A 19714-nucleotide genomic window follows, 5' to 3' on the forward strand; every position below is an offset into this window, starting at 1 on the left:
TAAGGAAGGTTACAGTCATGTTAGCCCACTCCTTCTTCTCCATGAAAACATTTCTTTCAAATATGAGCAAAAAAAAGCCTCAGTATCATCTTTGGCACACGTACCCAATAAGGTCCAAAGGCTCTTTCATGTTTTAAGGTTTCTCATGTTGTACATTGTACACAGAGTATCACAAATTGGACCTGGAGGGTCTGGAGCTGTTCAGTCAGGGCAGCCATCACTCATATTCCACTTCAAATCCTGCCGACTACACCACTGTAATAAAAGAAGGGACAAAGATACAATGTTAGGGAGCTACCCACCCAGTGAACCCAGTGTAATTGGCAGAAGTGGAAAATCCAATAAATAAAAAGCCAGAGTGCTGAACACTATAGCACCTTATTCAGATGTGAATGCTGATTTAACTCATGACTTCTGGTGAGGCTAGTGTTATATACCCTGGGACCAGACCATTTTATAACAAAAATGGAAATTATATCAGTGGTTAGCAGGCTTCAAGTTTTAATTTCTGGGGGTGGAAGAGAGAAAGGTGTAATTGACAGTGTCCACCTGAGACTTGGGGAGAAGTTACAATTAACCAAGTAGCCCTGAAGATGCCCCCTACACAAACATGTAGGACACTATCATTCTGTGTAGTATGTGTCAAGAGGGTTAAAAGTGTAGTTTAAATTCATTAAACTATTTGTTTAATAATCTAAGTGGGATGAGAAGGGATATGTCGTGTTTAATGGACTGGAATGTGAAGAAACTGCACTTTTCCTGGTGTCCTGGTTTGTAAGCATGCTTATAAACGTGCTTATAATCCAAAACACTCGTATATCAAAGCAAATTTCCCCATAAGAAATAATGGAAACTCAGATGATTCGTACCACAACCCAAAATATTCATACAAAAATGAATAATACAAAATATAAAGTAAACATACATAAAACTTTACCTTTGAAAAGAATCGTGGCTGGTGTGAGGGAGGCAAGAGAGGGGAGATGAGGACGAGGATTTTATTGTGTAGGATGACTTTTCACTATAACTAACGGAATCACTGCTATCTGTTGGTTCAATGAAATTATTTTCTTTTTTTGTGACTTTAACAAGGAACCTATCTAATGACAGTTGCTTTTGCCTCCTTTTGACCATCTCATGGAAATGTGACATTGCATCGTCATTAAACAGATTCAACGCTCGCACTGCTACAGCCTTATTCGGACGGTGCTTTTCTACAAAATTTTGCACTCTTTCCCACATTTTACACATCTCCCTAATCTAGTATCGTTACTAAAGAACAGTCACTACACTTGGACAAAAAATAAAAAAATGCTTTACGCACACACGTGGTCACAATGCTATAGTAAGCAGTATACGCTCATACGGATGTTGACTATACAAGTGAGGCACGCCGACTGAAACCAAGCATAGGAGATGATTACCCACAATCCCGCAGTGGGAGAGAGAGAGAAGAACCATTGGCTCAATTGTGATCACATGACGCTTGGCAGACAAAGCGTATATCTACTACTCGTATTACAAGACTTTGCTCATTTATCAAGTTAAAATTTATTAAAAATTTTGCTCATCTTGCAAAACACTTGCAGACCAAGTTACTCGCAATCCATGTTTTTACTGTAGATTTAAAAAAATCTTATAAGCTATGTTGAATATATGTTAATTCTTTCATAAGATCTCTCATTAGTGAGGTGAGATCAGATGGCAAGGAGCGCCATGATATGTAACTTGTCCCACTGTGGTACTCATCAGGACATTCTTGAACTACTTACTTTATGCAGATGGAGCCACTGACCTGTGGGAAGATTCCATTACCACTGACACAGAAATGCTTTACCATCAGATAACCATAATTAGTCACAGTTGCTTTGTATTAACTAGCATTTACTTTTACTTTTAAGGGTAACTGTGGATCAAAACCATAAACGAATAGTGCACCATACATTTGACATCCATCATTGTAGGTAACAACCATGTATGCCTGTAGGTGTCTATTGGTATTCAGCACACATGTACTCATATGTGCATACAGAATGAAGATGAAGAGGGACTCCTTAAAATAGGGGTGTCCTGCTCCGGTCCTGGTGGACGGCAGTGGCTTCAGGTTTTCATTCTAACCCATTTTCTAATCAGCAAGCAGTTTTCACTGCTAATTAACTCCTTTTTCCTTCATTTTAATAGCCCTGTTTTTAAGGATTCAGTCCTCTGAATTGATTTGTTTCTTCATTAAATTGCAGCCGAACAGAAATGAGATGTGAAACGAGCTAGCAGATGACCAGTTAAATTGGAACGTCAAACTCCAGCCAATTTCACTCCAACCAGTTTCTTAATGAGTAGCCAATTCTTGCTGTTAATTAAAGATGTTATTGAATATCATGACTTGTTGCTGCTCTCATCCTGCTACAGCAGACTGTTGATTTCTGATTTTGCTGAGACCACTGTCAAGATGTTTTGGTGACCTGAGCAGTCCAACATGACTGAGACCTTCACCTTTTTTATTTTGAGGTTAGCTGATCATGTGGCGGCTTGTTTTGTGTCTCATCATTGTTTGGCTGTCACGTCAATTGAAACGAAGGCAAAACAAGTTAATCAGCAGCAAGAATAGATCACTAATTAAGAACATGGTTAGAATGAAAAATGAAGCCACTGCAGCTCACCAGGACTGGAGTTGGACACCCCTGCTTTAAAACACATGTATTTGTTCCACTGCTTGTGTTCTTTAAATTTTTTTTCTAATCATTTTTATTGTTATAAAAGTGGTTTTATGCACCCAGCCTTACTATACTGTAGTATTTCTTCCTGTAAAGTTCTTGTTTGACTTCTCTTGACATTTCCTCAGATTGAAGTTTGCAGTCAGAAGTGCTTGAGTTGCTTGTCTGCTTTTCCTGGTATTTCAAATCAAGGCATAGACAATGTGGTGAAGAGGTCTGACCATTTGCCGACGGCTGCTCCAGCCGATGATGCCTTTCCTTATGTCTTCAATGCTAGCTTCACTTTAGCTTCCATACTTAATGAAACTTCAACAGACCTTGCTACTAAAGCTCCTGCTACAAATCAGCCCTCTGTCAAAGTCAGTGGGCCTTGATAGCCAACATAATTGCCAGGCAATACCTGAAAATATTGAGATGCGCGGTTTTGTAACTAGTGCTTTAATTTACTATCCCACGCCTGAATGAAAAATACCTTCATTGTTCAATTTGAGAGAATGTCTGACTGTATTTCCTATGATAGTGTGGAGCCATGCTTCAGTTTTTGCAGCCATTCCTCTCCATTTCATGTGCTGATTACCTTTGGTAACTTTATGATATCTACTGAAAAAAAAAAATATTTATGGATGAGCACTATGTGGCTGACTGGCAATGTCAGCATTATTATCTGTTCAGACCATGGCTTCCCTTTTCGATTATAAACTGAGATATATGTTTAGGATACCCCTCTTTGGCAATCCACACGGAATAGGTCAAGTCAAGTCAAGTTAATTTTATTTATAGTGCACATTTAAAAACAACAGAAGTTGACCAAAGTGCTATACAGCTTCCATAAATACACCAATACAAAACAGTATATACAGGACCGGAAGTGACATCATCAAGGTCATGACTGGATGAGGTGTCCTTGTGACTGGAAGTGACGGCATCAGGGTCAGGGGGAATTTCACAAAATTGGCCTGCAGTAAAAGACAAAGGATTAGCATGCTTTGCCACCCCCTCGTCTGGCATGGAATTACCCTTATTTGAGTCCTTTACTTGCCTCTCATGCGCATGTGTGTGACAAGATACTGTATATGCATATACAGTTGTCCTTGAAATTTTGTGAACCCTTTAGAATTTTCTATATTTCTGCATAAATATGACCTAAACATCATCAGATTTGCACTCAAGTCCTAAAAATAGATAAAGAGAAACCAGTTAAACAAATGAGACAAAAATATTATACTTGGTCATTTATTTATTGAGGAAAATTATTGAATATTAAATATTTGTGAGTAGCAAAAGTATATGAGCCTCTAGGATTAGCAGTTAATTTGAAAGTGAAATTCGAGTCAGGTGTTTACAATCAATGGGATGACAATCAGGTGTGAGTGGGCACCCTGTGTTATTTAAAGAACAGGGATCTATCAAAGTCTGCTCTTCACAACACGTTTGTGGAAGTGTATCATGGCACGAAAAAAGGAGATTTCTGAGGACCTCAGAAAAAGAGTTGTTAATGCTCATCAGGCTGGAAAAGGTTACAAAACCATCTCTAAAGAGTTTGGACTCCACCAATCCACAGTCAGACAGATTGTGTACAAATGGAGGAAATTCAAGACCATTGTTACCCTCCCAGGAGTGGTCGACCAACAAAGATCACTCCAAGAGCAAGGCGTGTAATAGTCGGCGAGGTCACAAAGGACCCCAGGGTAACTTCTAAGCAACTGAAGGCCTCTCTCACATTGGCTAATGTTCATGTTCATGAGTCCACCATCAGGAGAACACTGAACAACAATGGTGTGCATGGCAGGGTTGCAAGGAGAAAGCCACTGCTCTCCAAAAAAACATTGCTGCTTGTCTGCAGTTTGCTAAAGATCACATGGACAAACCAGAAGGCTATTGAAAGAATGTTTTGAGGACGGATGAGACCAAAATAGAACTTTTTTGGTTTAAATAAAAAGTGTTATGTTTGGAGAAAGGAAAACACTGCATTCCATTCATAAGAACCTTATCCCATCTGTGAAACATGGTGGTGGTAGTATCATGGTTTGGGCCTGATTTGCTGCATCTGGGCCAGGACGGCTTGCCTTCATTGATGGAACAATGAATTCTGAATTATATCAGAGAATTCTAAAGGAAAATGTCAGGACATCTGTCCATGAACTGAATCTCAAGAGAAGGTGGGTCATGCAGCAAGACAACGACCCTAAGCACACAAGTCATTCTACCAAAGAATGGTTAAAGAAGAATAAAGTTATTGTTTTGGAATGGCCAAGTCAAACTCCTGACCTTAATCCAATCAAAATGTTGTGAAAGGACCTGAAGCGAGCAGTTAATGTGAGGAAACCCACCAACATCCCAGAGTTGAAGCTGTTCTGTATGGAGGAATGGGCTGAAATTCCTCCAAGCCGGTGTGCAGGAATGATCAAAAGTTACCAGAAACGTTTAGTTGCAGTTATTGCTGCAAAGGGGGGTCACACCAGATACTGAAAGCAAAGGTTCACATACTTTTGCCACTCACAAATATGTAATATTCGATCATTTTCCTCAATAAATAAACGACCAAGTATAATATTTTTTATCTCATTTGTTTAAATGGTTTCTCTTTATCTACTTTTAGGACTTGAGTGAAAATCTGATGATATTTTAGGTCATATTTATGCAGAAATATAGAAAATTCTAAAGGGTTCACAAACTTTCAAGCACAACTGTATATATACATTTATAAGACATTTAAAACTTTTTCTGCTTTTGCTATACATTTAAATGCTTAACTTACTATTGTTGCTTTCATTACATTATCCCTTTCTCTGTGCAGTTTTCCCCCTTCGTTGTATCTTATTAATGACAATTAAAAATGAGCAGAGCAGTCGCCCAGGTAAACAACACTGAGTAATCAAAGATTGCAACTACTTTAGCATTAGGCACACTAATTAGAAAATAATGGATTAATTAAACAATTAGAACACCCGGAAAAATAGAATGAACATCAAGATGAAAATATTTAAAAAAAAAAAAAATACATTATTCCCATGTAACTGTTTAGTATATTTTAATATATATGGATATTATTGCCAAACTTAGTTTTCTAATTTCTATATTGTTCCCAAAACACAGAATCTGAGAAATAACAGTTCACTTAATTAGCCCAGAAGTCCAATCAAAAATAGAAGCTGGTTGGAACAAAAACCAAAAAAGGAGCGACGTTGAGAACCCCTGATTTAAAGTGATATTATACTTATTTGCATCGGTAAACTATCTGTCGTTTTTTGCTTTTTCCCATCATGTAGTTCTCAGACTATCATGTATTCCTTTCTCATTGCAGAGCTCAGTTTGTACGTTGGATCAAGGTAGATGATGAGCTGCCTCTCCAGACATCACTGAAAGGGTCAGAACTGTCCATCGAGAATCTGAACAAGTCCTACAATGGCACATACAGATGTATGGCAGCCAACTCCATTGGGGAATCCTGGGCTGACTTTAACCTCATTGTGCGTGGTAGGTACCGTCTTTGATTGCTATGCTCAAAAGAGTCTTGCTCTTGTATGTGTTAATAGCCGGTTTATTATATAAATAATGTTTCATTAATACAAGGAAGAAAATGGAAGTCCCTGCAGATGCAGTGTGCAGGATATGTGCTGCTTACAAAAACATTTAATAGTTGCATGGGGTTTGAATAATATGTTACTGTAAATGAGCGTAAGACAATGGTGTATGTGCCATTAACTGATTCTGTTTTATTCATCTATACAACTGTTATGCATAAATATGACCTTAAATATTTAAAAGTGCTTTATTATGATTAATGTTTAACCTTGAGTCCGCTTTGGTAGAGAAGTGAAGGAAGTCGTCCTGTACTTTACTGTACAGGTGTCATTCCAGGTACTTCTTAAAGATATCAAGCGGTGGGTAATTTCTGGACTAAACCAGGCCACTGAAACACATTTTAACATTTTTAAAATTACCCAGTTCATGATGTGTGAAAACAGAGGCTCTAAGGATGAGAGGTATCAGTATGGTTCATGCTGCCAGATATACATTTTTAAGAAAAGAATGTCATGTGATGGACTTCCATAAAAGTTGCTGTCAGTAGGGGTGTAATGCTGGTGGGCTTCTTGGTAATTGTGGGTGGTTATGGAATTGAAAGGAGCAGCTCTTATCACCAGATCAGTGAGCTCAGCACAAACATCGGTTCATTTATGAAAGGGCGAGGAGTAAGAAGTAAGACAGGATGCCATTTTAACAAAATTCCAACTAACAAGCCATTTCTTTTCTTCCAGACCACATTATTGACCCTTACATTAACCACTCAGCAGGCCTGTGCTCTCTGTGCAGCCATTTCCTGGCTTGACAGTGTTCCCTTTTTCTGAAATGTGTAGTTGACAGTAATCACTTCATCATATTTTGTATATTTTATTTATGATTTTAACACTTATTAGACTCAGCAATAGAATAATTAAATGATATGCCATATCTAACATTTCTTTAATTATTTCACAAGACATGATATTTTGTCATTAGCAGTTTACACCAGAATGTCCCTTAGATTTACTGCAGATTTCAGCCTGTGCTGTCCAATGAAATACATAAAACGACTCAACAGTAGTTACAATCTACAATCTTCATAGGACATCTGTCTAAAATGGTAAATGTGCAAGGTAAGCCAAAAACAAAAAAAAAACTTCATAGAAATGTTGTCTGCTCTCACTTTATATAAGAGCAGACCATTCGAGTCCCTCAACCTCCGTTGGTTAGCTAGTAGTGTATACTCATTAAGTAGTACAGAGACACAGCGGTTAGCACTCCTGCCCTAGAGCTCCTCCTGACTCACTTTGAATCGTGGCCCAGTCTCCACTGAATCATTCTGTTGCAGTGATTTATACATTTTTTTTCTTCTCTATTTGCTTGCTTATCTCTAAAATGTTCAGTACAGATGAAATGGCCTTGTAAGACTAAGAATGCCCTATTGTCTGGCTCCCCGTCCAAGGTTCATTCTTGTTTTGCACTGGATGGGCTCCAGCAACAAGCTGTTTTGAAGGGGGAATGCAAGATTTGTTTTTGGACCTCCATTCTCCATGTGTTTTATAACCCCTGTTCATGACCCTGACCATGATAACACAGATGTGGCAATGGGTGGATGAACCTCCAATAAACTGCATAAAAAAGACAGAGAGTTCACATTGTTTCACTTATATAATCAGTTTCTTTAGAAAGTGTGACATTTAGAAGTTAAAGATGCCACTACTTTGACATAACTCTGATTCTGGTGTATAAAACACCTGCTTATTCTGATACTGCTCAACTTTATCCATTACAAAAAACAAAAAATAATAGTAATAATTCACGCGCTTTGACCTAGAAAGACATAATACTTGCCCAGATATATGTGCCCTTTCATTAAAGATTATAGAGAATATAAATTATTGTGTGCTGTTTACATATTACTTTTTAATATGGAAAACGCAGTTTTCAAGGAGGCATTTTAGGCAGTATGATGACATTTGATTTATGCTTTATTATATAAAATTCAGGTGTTAAGATAAATATGATTATTAGATTGAATGCAGTGAAAAAGTATTTGCTCCCTCTCTGGCATCGTGTATTACAGCTGATCTTTTGAAAATGAAAATTTTTAGGTCTTCAAACCATATGGGCAACCATTTATCAAGACTGGCGGTGTTCAGTCAGCTAAATTTAATTGTCCTTCGGACTCACGTTAATTTAGTAGACGTAATTTTACCACACAGTGCAAGATGTTTGTTTGAGAAATACTAATACTGTTTAAAAATGTGTCATATGTTGAGAATAAAGTGTCTGTCTGTCTGTCTGTCTGACTATTATATAGTACCTTTCATATCTATCTATCTATCTATCTATCTATGTAACTGTTTTCTATCTATCTATCTATCTATCTATCTATCTATCTATCTATCTATCTATCTATCTATCTGTCTATCTGTCTGTCTTTGTCTGTCTGGCTGTCTCTCTCTGTCTGTCTATCTATATGAAAGGATATAAGGCAGACTAATGGAAGAGTTCATCTGCTGTTCCTGAGGTGCCCTTTGTCTCTTTCATGATTTATTTCCTAATTATGTCCATAAGAATTACTTATGAATGTTTTGAAATCACTTCAGTTTTCTATGTCTGGAGCCTCTTGACTTACCAGTAAAAGAAAGCCCCCCAGTCGTCTTGATGTCTAGCTATGCAAGAGATTGAACATTTTGGGGTTCTTCCCTATTTTTGGCCTTCTAGACCCCCAAAAAATGTAATTTTTAGCCCAATTTTGGATCCTATTTTGTTGTAAAATTACACCATTATTATGAAAAATAAACCAATAGGTGACCTTCTACAAAAATGATCAGAAGAACTTGAAGTTGCTCATGCCCACATCAACTGACCACACAGGTTCACCCAGTAATGGGATACGAGGGGTCAGAACTTCAAAAAAGTGGGGATTGCTAATATGGCATGTTTTATGCTATTTCAAGGTGGCTGATCATGAATATAATGACTTTTTTGATATTTGATTCTTTCCTGGTTGTCCTAGCCCTCTCAGGAAGTTAAAAATGACAAGTTTCAAACTAAAGTATCTGGGGTATCGTTTTAGACTAAAGGACAGAGATTGATTACTTAAATGTCATCCAATCTTAGATGGGTAGCACAGCTGGTATCAAGTATACAGTAGTAATATAGGTGGCACGGTGGTTAGTGATGCTGCCCCCCAGTTTCTCAGTTTTCAGTTCAGATCGCTTCCTTGTGACTATCTTTGAGGAGTTTGCACATTCTTCCTGTGCCCACATGAGTTTATCTTCCATTTCATTAAAATGGAAGGTTAGATAAGTTTATGACCTGAACAAATATGAGTGAGTATGCCTTCTGCTGGTCTGGCATCACATTTAGGATTTTTCTGGTTTTGTGCTATGAAGATATATTTCTGTCAAGGGTTTCTTGCTGTCATCTCCCTGTAACCCTAAGCTGGAATAGGCAAATGTAAAAAATGACTGATCTTTGACACATTTTATTAAATATTTCACAGGTTAGACACATTTCAATGTTTTTGAATGTTTATTAGACTGAACTGAATGAATGCAAAACTTGCAAGCTGACACAATTTATTTCTGTAACGATATAAATGGAAGTTAGCAGGAATATTTTTGCCGTTCTCACAATTTGTTTATGCAAAGCTCAGAAGTACACTGATCTGAATTTCCACTTGAGGGGCCACCGAAAAAACATTTATTTAAAGGTCCTGTCAGTGTGTCATCTGAGATTGTAAAAGACTGAAAAGACAAAAAGGGAGGATAAAGGCATATCTAAATGTAACCATGGAGGTGGAGGAGCGGGGGGGAAGATGTCTAATAAAGGCAAAAACCCGGACTTAAAAAGAGTTGGAAAGGTCAGCATTTAAAAGCTGTAACTGTCAGTTAAGTGCGTAAAATAAATTGTTCAGAAACGCAGTGGTGGGCCTGCTTTTGACGGCCAGTAGATTACTTCCTGCCGTGCAAAATCAATACAAAGCCATCTACCTAAATACGTTTTTGTTGCTTTTAATGCAGAGCATAATTATTCAGAGCATTAAAAATGTCTTGCATATGTCGCACATTCATTTTCCGAGCACAGCGCTACAGAGATATATGGATTTACCAAAGCCTACATGTCCTCGTTTTTCTTATTTCTCATCCTGGCAATAATTCTTTTAAATATATAACCCACCTTCCACTGCTTACAGCTTTCTGAGCAACAAGAGTCTTGGCTATAGCCTGTGTTTGTTTAAAGCTTATATTTTATTTTGATGTTATATGAAAGCAAAGGTTAAAAGCTGTAAACTGCCAGTTTCCATCAGACTGTAATTGTTCCCCAAAATTTACCTAATAATTGTAATTACATGGGCATCCAGACTTGAATGGAATTGTGGACAATTTGTTGTCCCCATCTCTACATCTATTCTCAATGTGGCAGGAGTAAGTGTTGTAGCCGGAGCTTCAGTAGCAGGCTGGCATGTGTTTGTCTTACCCATTAGCTTGGCTTTTATTTAAAAAGCTTAGTTGTAAAAGAAAAACAAAAATCCATAATGAAAAAAATGTTGCATTTCTGACAGTACAAAGTCAGCCACACCATAAATTGACTTGGTAGGTGTCAGGCTTCTACACAGTAGCTGAGGGCAGGCTTGGTCGGGTATCAATTATGAGAGCTCTTCTTATTTATGGCTGCACTAAAGCAGGTGGCACAGTGGTTAGTGCTGTGGCCTTATGGATTCAGGATCCTGGGAATGACTCTCATGTCTGTGTGGACGTTTCACATTCTCTTCGTGAACTCCCATAGATAGATAGATAGATACTTTACTAATCCCAAGGGGAAATTCACATACTCCAGCAGCATACTGATAAAAAAACAATATTAAATTAAAGAGTGATAAAAAAGCAGGTAAAACAGACAATAACTTTGTATAATATTAACGTTTGCCACCCCGGGTGGAACTGAAGAGTCGCATAGTGTGGGAGAGGAATGATCTCCTCGGTCTGTCAGTGGCGCATGTCGCTGAAGCTACTCCTCTGTCTGGAGATGATCCTGTGCAGTGGATTGCAGTGGATTCTCCATGATTGACAGGAGCCTGCTCAGTATCCGTCACTCTGCCACGGATGTCAAACTGTCCAGCACTGCGCCTACAATAGAGCCTGCCTTCCTCACCAGTTTATCCAGGAGTGAGGCCTCCCTCTTCTTTTTGCTGCCTCCCCAGCACACCACCGCATAGAAGAGGGCACTCGCCACAACCGTCTGATAGAACATCTGCAGCATCTTATTGCAGATTTTGAAGGACGCCAGTCTTCTAAGGAAGTATCTTCCTCCCACATCCCAATGCATGCTAGGTTAATTGGCAGTGCCTAGTGAATCAGTAACCTGTCCAGCAAAAATTCATGCCTTGCACCAGATGCTGTTCACAGCACTGAATTGGACTGAGAATGTTAGAGCATGACCATTCAATGGCTTGCTTTTATGTCCATTCTCTTTCATAATGGCAGAGTGGTGTTTAAATTAGGAACACGGGAGCCTATCCCATGCGACAGCTGATTTATATATCTCGATAAGAGGCAACTATAGACATCAATTTCAGCACTGTAGGCAGCAGGTACATTTCTGGGAAAAAGGTAAGAACCAATCCTGAATTCAATGCCAGCTGAGCACTGGGCACAACCACTTACACCAGCTTTCTCACTCATGCTGAGCCACCAGTCAAAAAAACTTCTTCAGACCCACGGACCAACATGCAAACTCCATAGAGGATGACCAGACTACCTTTCAAACTCAGTCGCCTAAATGCAACACTTACTATTGCGTCAGTATGCCACACAAACTAGTCATCATGCCATAGAACCATCTAGTCTCTTAAGTTTGCTGTTAGTTTCTACCCTCTATGCTTTATCCTCACCACTAACTAGGCACTCAGGGATTCTGACCAGTTGAACTAAGAAGTCATTCTGCTGCCTGTGCAGTTAGCATTGTTGTAATCCATGGGCCAACAGCGGGCCATAACAGCTTCACACGTTGACAGCAATTACAATCCTACCTGCTTAACTGAGACACAATCCCATATTTGTCATCAAGTTTTTAACCATGAACTCTGCACTTCATTTACAACCTTGCTTCTGACCAAAACTAAGCTGGACTGATCTGTGTCTCTCTTATCTGTGAGGAGTGGCACCTTCACAAAACATTTACCTACTCACTTGTTGAACAATATTGTAGTCACCATTCCCTAAATTATGTGGGAAAGGCAAGAATACTTCTGACATCTGCATTATTAGGAATTTCCAGCTTCACAAAGTTCAAAGAAGACCTAATTTTAAAAATCCAATAGTAAGCCTGGCCTTTAAAACTGAAGAAGCAGGCTTTGTGGACTGCACAAGTTTATTAGAACATAACATCTGAATAGAAATGTTTGGTTACTGGCTTGACTGTTGACATAAAGAGAAGTTTAATAAACCAATCCACTTCTTGCTCTATTTGCCACCTCTTCTCGTCCGACTTCTCCTGTGAACAAGTGCCTTTAATATCAAAAAATCACACCTCCATACAGTCATGTGATCCATTCACAGAAGGACAAGATAGCATACCAGCGAATAGAGAAGAGGTGTAACATAGCCAATGTGGTCACTGAGCCAGGTCACATGCTAAGATGAAACAGGGTTGAAAGATTAGCAGATTTAGAGAAAGCCATAATATTGATATTCTGGGTCTTTTTTTACATTCAAACACACACACATATACAAGGTATGTCTATTAAATAACGAGACTTTGATTCCACCTAGTAAACAAAGCAGTCAGAACCGGTTATAACTGCATGTGTGGTGACCTTGAACATGTCTGAACCTGCACGACAAGCAGCAACACTCTATGACGTTCAGTTGATTGTGAGTCGCCATTTAGTTTGGTTGTGTTTTCTGTAGTATGCCGAAAAAATGCTAAGCTTAAAAGTTGAACAACGTGTCAATTTGAAATTTTTAGTAAAATTGCACAAAACACCAACAGAATGTTTTCAAGTGCTTATTACAGTTTATGGAAATGACTGCCTGTCTCGTGCGTGTGTGTTTGAGTGCCACAAAAGATTCAGCTAGGGACTTGAGAATGTCGAAGATGGTGAACGCCGTGGACCAAGAATGAAAAACACTCGTCAAAGCAAGTCAAAATTCAAAGCCCTGCTCATTGTGTTTTTCGATATCAAGGGTGTCATTTTGGAAGAATGGGTTCCAGAAGGCACAACAGTTAACCAGCATTATTATAAGGAAGTTTTAATAAAGCTGAGAGAAAAAGCCAGAAAAAAACGGACGCAACTATGGGGAAAATGGTTTCATTCTTCACCAGGACAATGCACCTTCTCATATAGCACTTTCTGTAAAGCAGTTTTTGACCGACAAGTACATTTACTAGACTTGAACATCCTCCATATTCACCTGATTTAGCACTGTGTGACTTTTATATTTTCCCAAAAGTTAAATCAGTGCTTAAAGGGACATGTTTTGAGTCAGCTGATGCTGTAAAGAAGAAAAAGGTGGATGTGTTAAAACAGCTGACAGAAAATGATTTGCTCCATGCCTTCGACCAGTGGAAAACAAGACTGCAGCAATGTATTAGTGCAAATGGGGTGTATATTTATAAGTTATAAGTTGATTTTTGTGTATTCAGGATAGTTTGTTGCTACCTTGAGACAACTGGAAGTTATGATGTGCAACATCTATTGCGTCACTATATGGCATAACAAAAGCAACTAGAGTTTAGATAAGCATTGTGGCCTATAAATATACCACGTGTTGAAAGGCTGCTGCTGTTTTCTGGAATGGCATGTTTGCTTTTTAAATTAGAGGCTAATGTTATCTCTCTTTAGTTATTCGCTTAGACGTGCAATCAGAAGGTGAATGTTGTGTAGCCTTGTCAATGCTTTCACTGGTGCCATTAGGCAAATTTGTTGATTTGGTTGTTTAACAGCAGTCCTTTTCACCTCCTTTAATGAGGTGTGACACATCGTTTACTTCAAATACATATTTCACAGTCCATATTTTCACAAACACAGCTGCCAATTCCTTTAAACTAACATCAACTTCTACACTATCATCTTAAATGAACAACAGAGAGCACACTTGCGACCACACTTTGTTCACTTTTACATCAAGTCCATTGATCTTCTAGAATGCCAATGTATGATGTGATGTCACAAACAGGTTTTCCTTTGCAGCCGGTTATGTTTATTTTTGACACGTGCGGTGTGATCTCTGCCCATGCCACTCACATTTATATGTTTACTAATTGTGTAAGCCTGTGCTGTAAAAAGCCTGGGGTCCTAGACACTATTAAAATTGTCAGAAAATAAATTAAAATGTAGAGATCTCAGGGCATTGAAAGGAACTATCTCTGGACATCTCTCTCCTCGGAGGATTCGTTTTGCCGAAGTGTTTGCAACACTTGTGCATTAGTGGCGGGAGGGATACCGTTTTGCTGATGTGCTCACTTCGCTTCTGTATTAGCAGCTAAGTGACTTTGTCTTTCTCCTGAGGTTTCGTTTTGCTGACGTGCTCGCCTCGCTTATGTTATTAGCGGCTAAGCGACTTTGTCTTACTTCTGAGGTTTCATTTTGCTGATGTGCTCGCCTCGCTTGTATTATTAGCCGGGCCGGACAGACAGAGACACTCACTTCCACACGTAGACGTTTATATGTAAGAATAGCGGTCTTTTTAGGAGACTTTTGGGTTGTAGACAGTTTATTGTAATTAGAAGCTTGCACTCTGTCTGACCAGGTTAGCGAGAACCTTATTGCACTTTTTGCAGTTCAAAATCAGCACCCCTACTGTGACTACCACCTTCACCAGGCATTGGATTGGTTTAAAAATGTGACACTCTGTTTTCCGTCTAATTGTTCCCACCCAATTATAAACAAATTTCACTTATACTGTATGTGTTTACGTCTGAGAGACTACAGGAGATTTCTGATAATGTCAGTCTCCCAGTCCATATTACACTCTCTTTTCCATCCCTGGTAAAACACCTGTTTATGGTTATTATTAGTGCTGTTGCTGGTCATGGTATGTGATGGCAGTGCCCTGCTCACAGTGTCCTAGTTTTAATTAAAGGTTTTCTGCGAATATGAATCACTTTTCTAAAATAGTTGAGTTAGTAAATAATGTTTTTCTGACTTTGCACATTTTGGTTCAGTCTGTTTTTCTGGTATCCTGACCCCTGCCTTCTCTTTTACCATGTGTCATACTTTACCTCTTTTGTTAATTCTCCTAAATCTCCTTTTTTTTATATAGTCATTTGGCTTACAGACTCATGTGTCTTGCCAATATACTTACATATAAGAGATAACAGACGCCATCACTTACATTTACTGTGTTAAGTGAAGGGCATCCCCTTCATCATGTGGCCCTTCACCCTCACAGCTTCACTGCAGACTGGACATATAAGCCAGGACAGCCAGTCGCCAGAGCATCGTCACCGGTTTGCATTTTCAACAATACTACAGTTTTAATCTCAGTAACAGAATTATGATGCAATCTCGTCATAAAAATGAAAAAAGCTCAGCAATAAGGGAAAATGACTATGAACCCCAGACGGCCGGCCTATCAGGCTAACTTTGGTGCATTCTGACATTGGGCAGATAAGTTGTTGCTTCTTTCTCATGACTTAGCCAGGTGGAAATACAGTAATATATAAAAAGAATTTTGATTCCTAGGATTGCAGAACAGCAAATGTGATGAGAAAAGAAATGATGACCTTGAAACCAGCAGTATGCCTGAGGTGCACGACGGTATTTGGAAAGGGACTGATCACATGACGATGTATGAAGCCGCCAGATAGACCAGCACACTTAAAATATTTACCTTCACACCAGTATCCTCAGTCAGTAAGGACTTGTTGTACATAAAGGGAAAATCTGAGACAACCTTTCCATTGTGTGAACTCTGTGGTACCCGCAACCACTGGATTATTCTTGCCTTGTTGTAGCATTGAAATCCGTGACTCCATAGCTTTATAATACAGTAGTTCACTGGGTTTGTCTTTGCATTCAATGGTAGTGACATCCTGCCAACATAAAGAAAAAAGGCCTGCCTTGCAGGAGGCTAAAGCAAGAGGCACATCTGGCAGAGTTTGTTTTGCTGCCTTTGTTCAGACTGGGCTTTTTGTTTTATTAGCAGTTAACGATCTCTTCAGTTTGAATTCTGCTGTTTCCACCCTGCTGTGGGGGTCATGCTTTTAGTGTTGAGCTCTGGTGCTGTTCTCCCAGTTGGTGGCTTTTTATTAACATTGCTTTCTTTATTTTAGTTAAATAATTAAAACATAACTGCCTGCTTTCTGAGCCTTTGCAGTGCCAGTGGCAGCTTTCAGAATACCAGCTGGTGAATTAGTGGCATATAGCATAAAACCTGACTTTCTGCAGTCGGACAGCAAATAGTGATTTTTAAAGACTTAAGTGAGACCCCTTATTGACCCAGAGATTATGTTTCTTTTATATGATGCTTTTCATCCAGTCACTGAGAAACATTATAAAATCTGCATGGCTAGATTCATAGCTGTTAGCATGTCCTGGCAGCCTGGATGAAGATAAACAAGCAAGGCCACTACATCCAGCCATAAGCAGCACCTTCTTCCAAATTCCTTGTCCTGCAGTTTCAGGGATGATCACATCATGGTCTAGTACTCACTAGGACTTGAGTCGAGCCTGTAGACAGTAGTCAGCTGCTTCTATAGAAGCATCCTGCCTGGGCCAAAAACAATTTGATGCTCATCTGATTCTTAATGGTTACTGCAGAAATATCCACATATTTGCAGGGTCTGGGTCATTAGATGATAGTGTTCATATACAATATCCAAGCAGAATGAGCATCTTATAGATCCCAGTGTCCACTAGAGTTCGAGAGCCTCATAGTCACACCAGGCCTGTCCATTCACTTAAACAGAAATAGGATAAAACATGGAGTTCAGCAAGATGATGGCAACCAATGAACTTTACAGGTACACAAATGCTTTTGCTTCTGGGTAGGTGACCATAACAGAATATGGACTGCTTTAGTCCCTGTGTAATGAGCTTTTCCTAGCAACATATCCAGAAAGCTTACACTAGATGTCATGCACATTTTTGAATGAACTGATCTCTTAGTTTGCGGTAATATCTTTCATAGATCGAAAATCACCTGAGTGCCACTGCATACTATTATTAGATTTTATTCATATGTTTATTATCTATATACGTGAAATGCTAAGGGCTGTGTCCATCTGTCACACAATTACTTGTGAACCACTGGAGCTAGATTCTTCAGCTTTTGATATGATACATGCTTACGAAGTACAACATGGCAGCAATACCCACTTATCAATTGGGGTTTGCATCTTTCTTATGGCAAATTCCAAAGGCAAACTGATCAACAAGATGACATGGTCAAGAGAAAAAGAGAACAGCAGCGATATCTGCTGAACGTGTAGCAAATTGCAGAACCAATTACTGTGCATGATAGGAAGAAGAAAATGAGAGCCCCACCATCCACTGTGCACAATCTGCTGCTATTTGTGAAATGTGCTTAGCAGCAACCTTCACAAAGTTACCAGGGTTCGAATTGTAAGGGTGGCCAGGTAGGTAGACAACTTAAGGAGTCAAATAAAGGTTGGAGTACCACCCTGGTAAGCGCTTTTAATACTAATAAAAAAAAAAAAAAAACAGCCAGCAAATGGATCAAACAAAAAGTTTACATGATTCATTATTTATTAAGAAAATGTTTTCATTTCATCACAGCGCTACCTTGATTCCCATTGTTTTTCATGGAAAGCACCACTTTATGTAGTCCTGTAATAGTCACTGCCATCTTGCTTATGGTTGCTGTGCCAGTTGCTCCGCATGTGATGGGACATTCACACAACATGTGACATCAAACGCACTCAGGAGTTTAGATCGATCAGAAAAGTTTTAAAATATTAAACAAAATCTATGGCATGATTTAGAGCAGTTCTAAACTAAACTAAACTGTTAAATTAGAACTTCAGCTTTGTTTATTTAACTTTTAATTCACCCGTTTTCATCCAGTTTTTGATGCTTGTGCGATTCACTTCTTGGTAATGCTCCTTGGCTCTGTTAGTCCTCAAGATACTCTTGTGACCTTCTAGTCCATTCAAGCTTCTTGCTTTTGTTGTTGTGTACAATGGTGTACTGTATGGGTGATTACTTGAAGTTGTGACTGTGAGATCTCTGCACTGCCAATGCTAACCCAAACTTCCAACTTTCTGGATTATTCTTTAAAAACAGTATATTCTGTGCATTAGTGTTTTATTTCAACTTAAGGAATGTTGCAGGTTTTTAGATTTTGAATGTGGCCATTTCATATTACTAGATCGTTATATTTTATATGACTTTATTCTTACAGTTAATAAGTCAATATCACTCATAAAGTTACAGTGGCCCCGAAGGGAGAGTGACAAAAAATGTAAAGGTGTGATGCGCAGAATTAAATGTTGTGCCGCACAATTAAAAAAGGTGACACGAACATTCAAACGAGATGACGCGCAAACTTATATGCAGTGCCGCGCAAAATTAGAGATGACGCGCTCACAATCAGAGGGGTGACGACAAGTAAAAGTGTCCGGAAAATTACAAGAGGTGTAACTATGTATAATTTTTTTTTTTTTTTTTGGAAAAGGTAACTTTTATGTGTAAAGTACAGTAATGTATATTTGGTTTTTGGGTACCTTGCATTATTTGTTTTGCATTTAAATTGTCTCATGTAAGAGAATTCTGTGTATATCTATAGGGGAGAAGAGAGTGATGTTCTCTTGTTGGGGTGGGAAATAATTGTGACGAAATGGAAATGTGTTTCTATGCTACCTGTTTTGTATAATTAAAAACAATAAACACTTTGTAAAAAAAAAAAAAGTGTCCGGAAAGGGTGGATATCATGAAAAAACTAAAGGAAAACACCAATCGGTGTTTCCGGTTAAGTGGTGGGCTGAGTGAGGGAGAGTTAATATGGAATTCTTTTTTCAATTAAATTGTTGGCGATCACTAATGCCGGTGTATGTTACACGATGATGTACATTAACAGGTGGACATTCGTTTCTTTTTTTCCCCCATGTTATTAAAAAACAGAGTTATTAAAAAAATAAATAAATAACGACCCCAAAGTAAACTGGGGTGCTCCCTGTTCTTTTCTTTGCCTGCAGTGCGGTGCTTGAAAGTTTGTTCCTGTTTGTTAACATTCTACATACCATTTTATTGCAATAACAATCACTAAATGAATTTATTTGTAATCTAACGTGGTGCTCCATGGTGATGTTCAATCGGGTGCCTATCATTGGAGAGGTATTGCAGTAAAAGAGACAAAATAAATCAACCCTCACATTCATGATTCATATGTGCTCCGAGTGTCCATATTTTTGATGGTGCTGGATATTGCACAGTATTACTTGTTCGAGACAACAAGGCATTCCTTTAAGTAGTGCAGTGACTTATAACGAAAAGTGCAACGTTTAAAATTAAGCCCTGATTAATC

The 19714-nt window shown here is 38.7% G+C and overlaps 1 protein-coding gene across 4 annotated transcripts in view; it reads left to right on the plus strand.

Annotated features, from left to right (window-relative positions):
* Positions 1-19714, plus strand: part of cadm1a (cell adhesion molecule 1a) — a 1086691-nt gene that overhangs the window by 939819 nt on the left and 127158 nt on the right. For all 4 annotated transcript variants that reach the window (XM_039764035.1, XM_039764036.1, XM_039764033.1 and 1 more), the window contains exon 8: positions 6016-6188. In XM_039764035.1, the coding sequence (XP_039619969.1) occupies positions 6016-6188 (173 nt within the window). The remainder of the gene's footprint in view (positions 1-6015; positions 6189-19714) is intronic.

Source organism: Polypterus senegalus, chromosome 9, assembly GCF_016835505.1.
Source record: "Polypterus senegalus isolate Bchr_013 chromosome 9, ASM1683550v1, whole genome shotgun sequence".
Classification (NCBI taxonomy): domain Eukaryota; kingdom Metazoa; phylum Chordata; class Cladistia; order Polypteriformes; family Polypteridae; genus Polypterus; species Polypterus senegalus.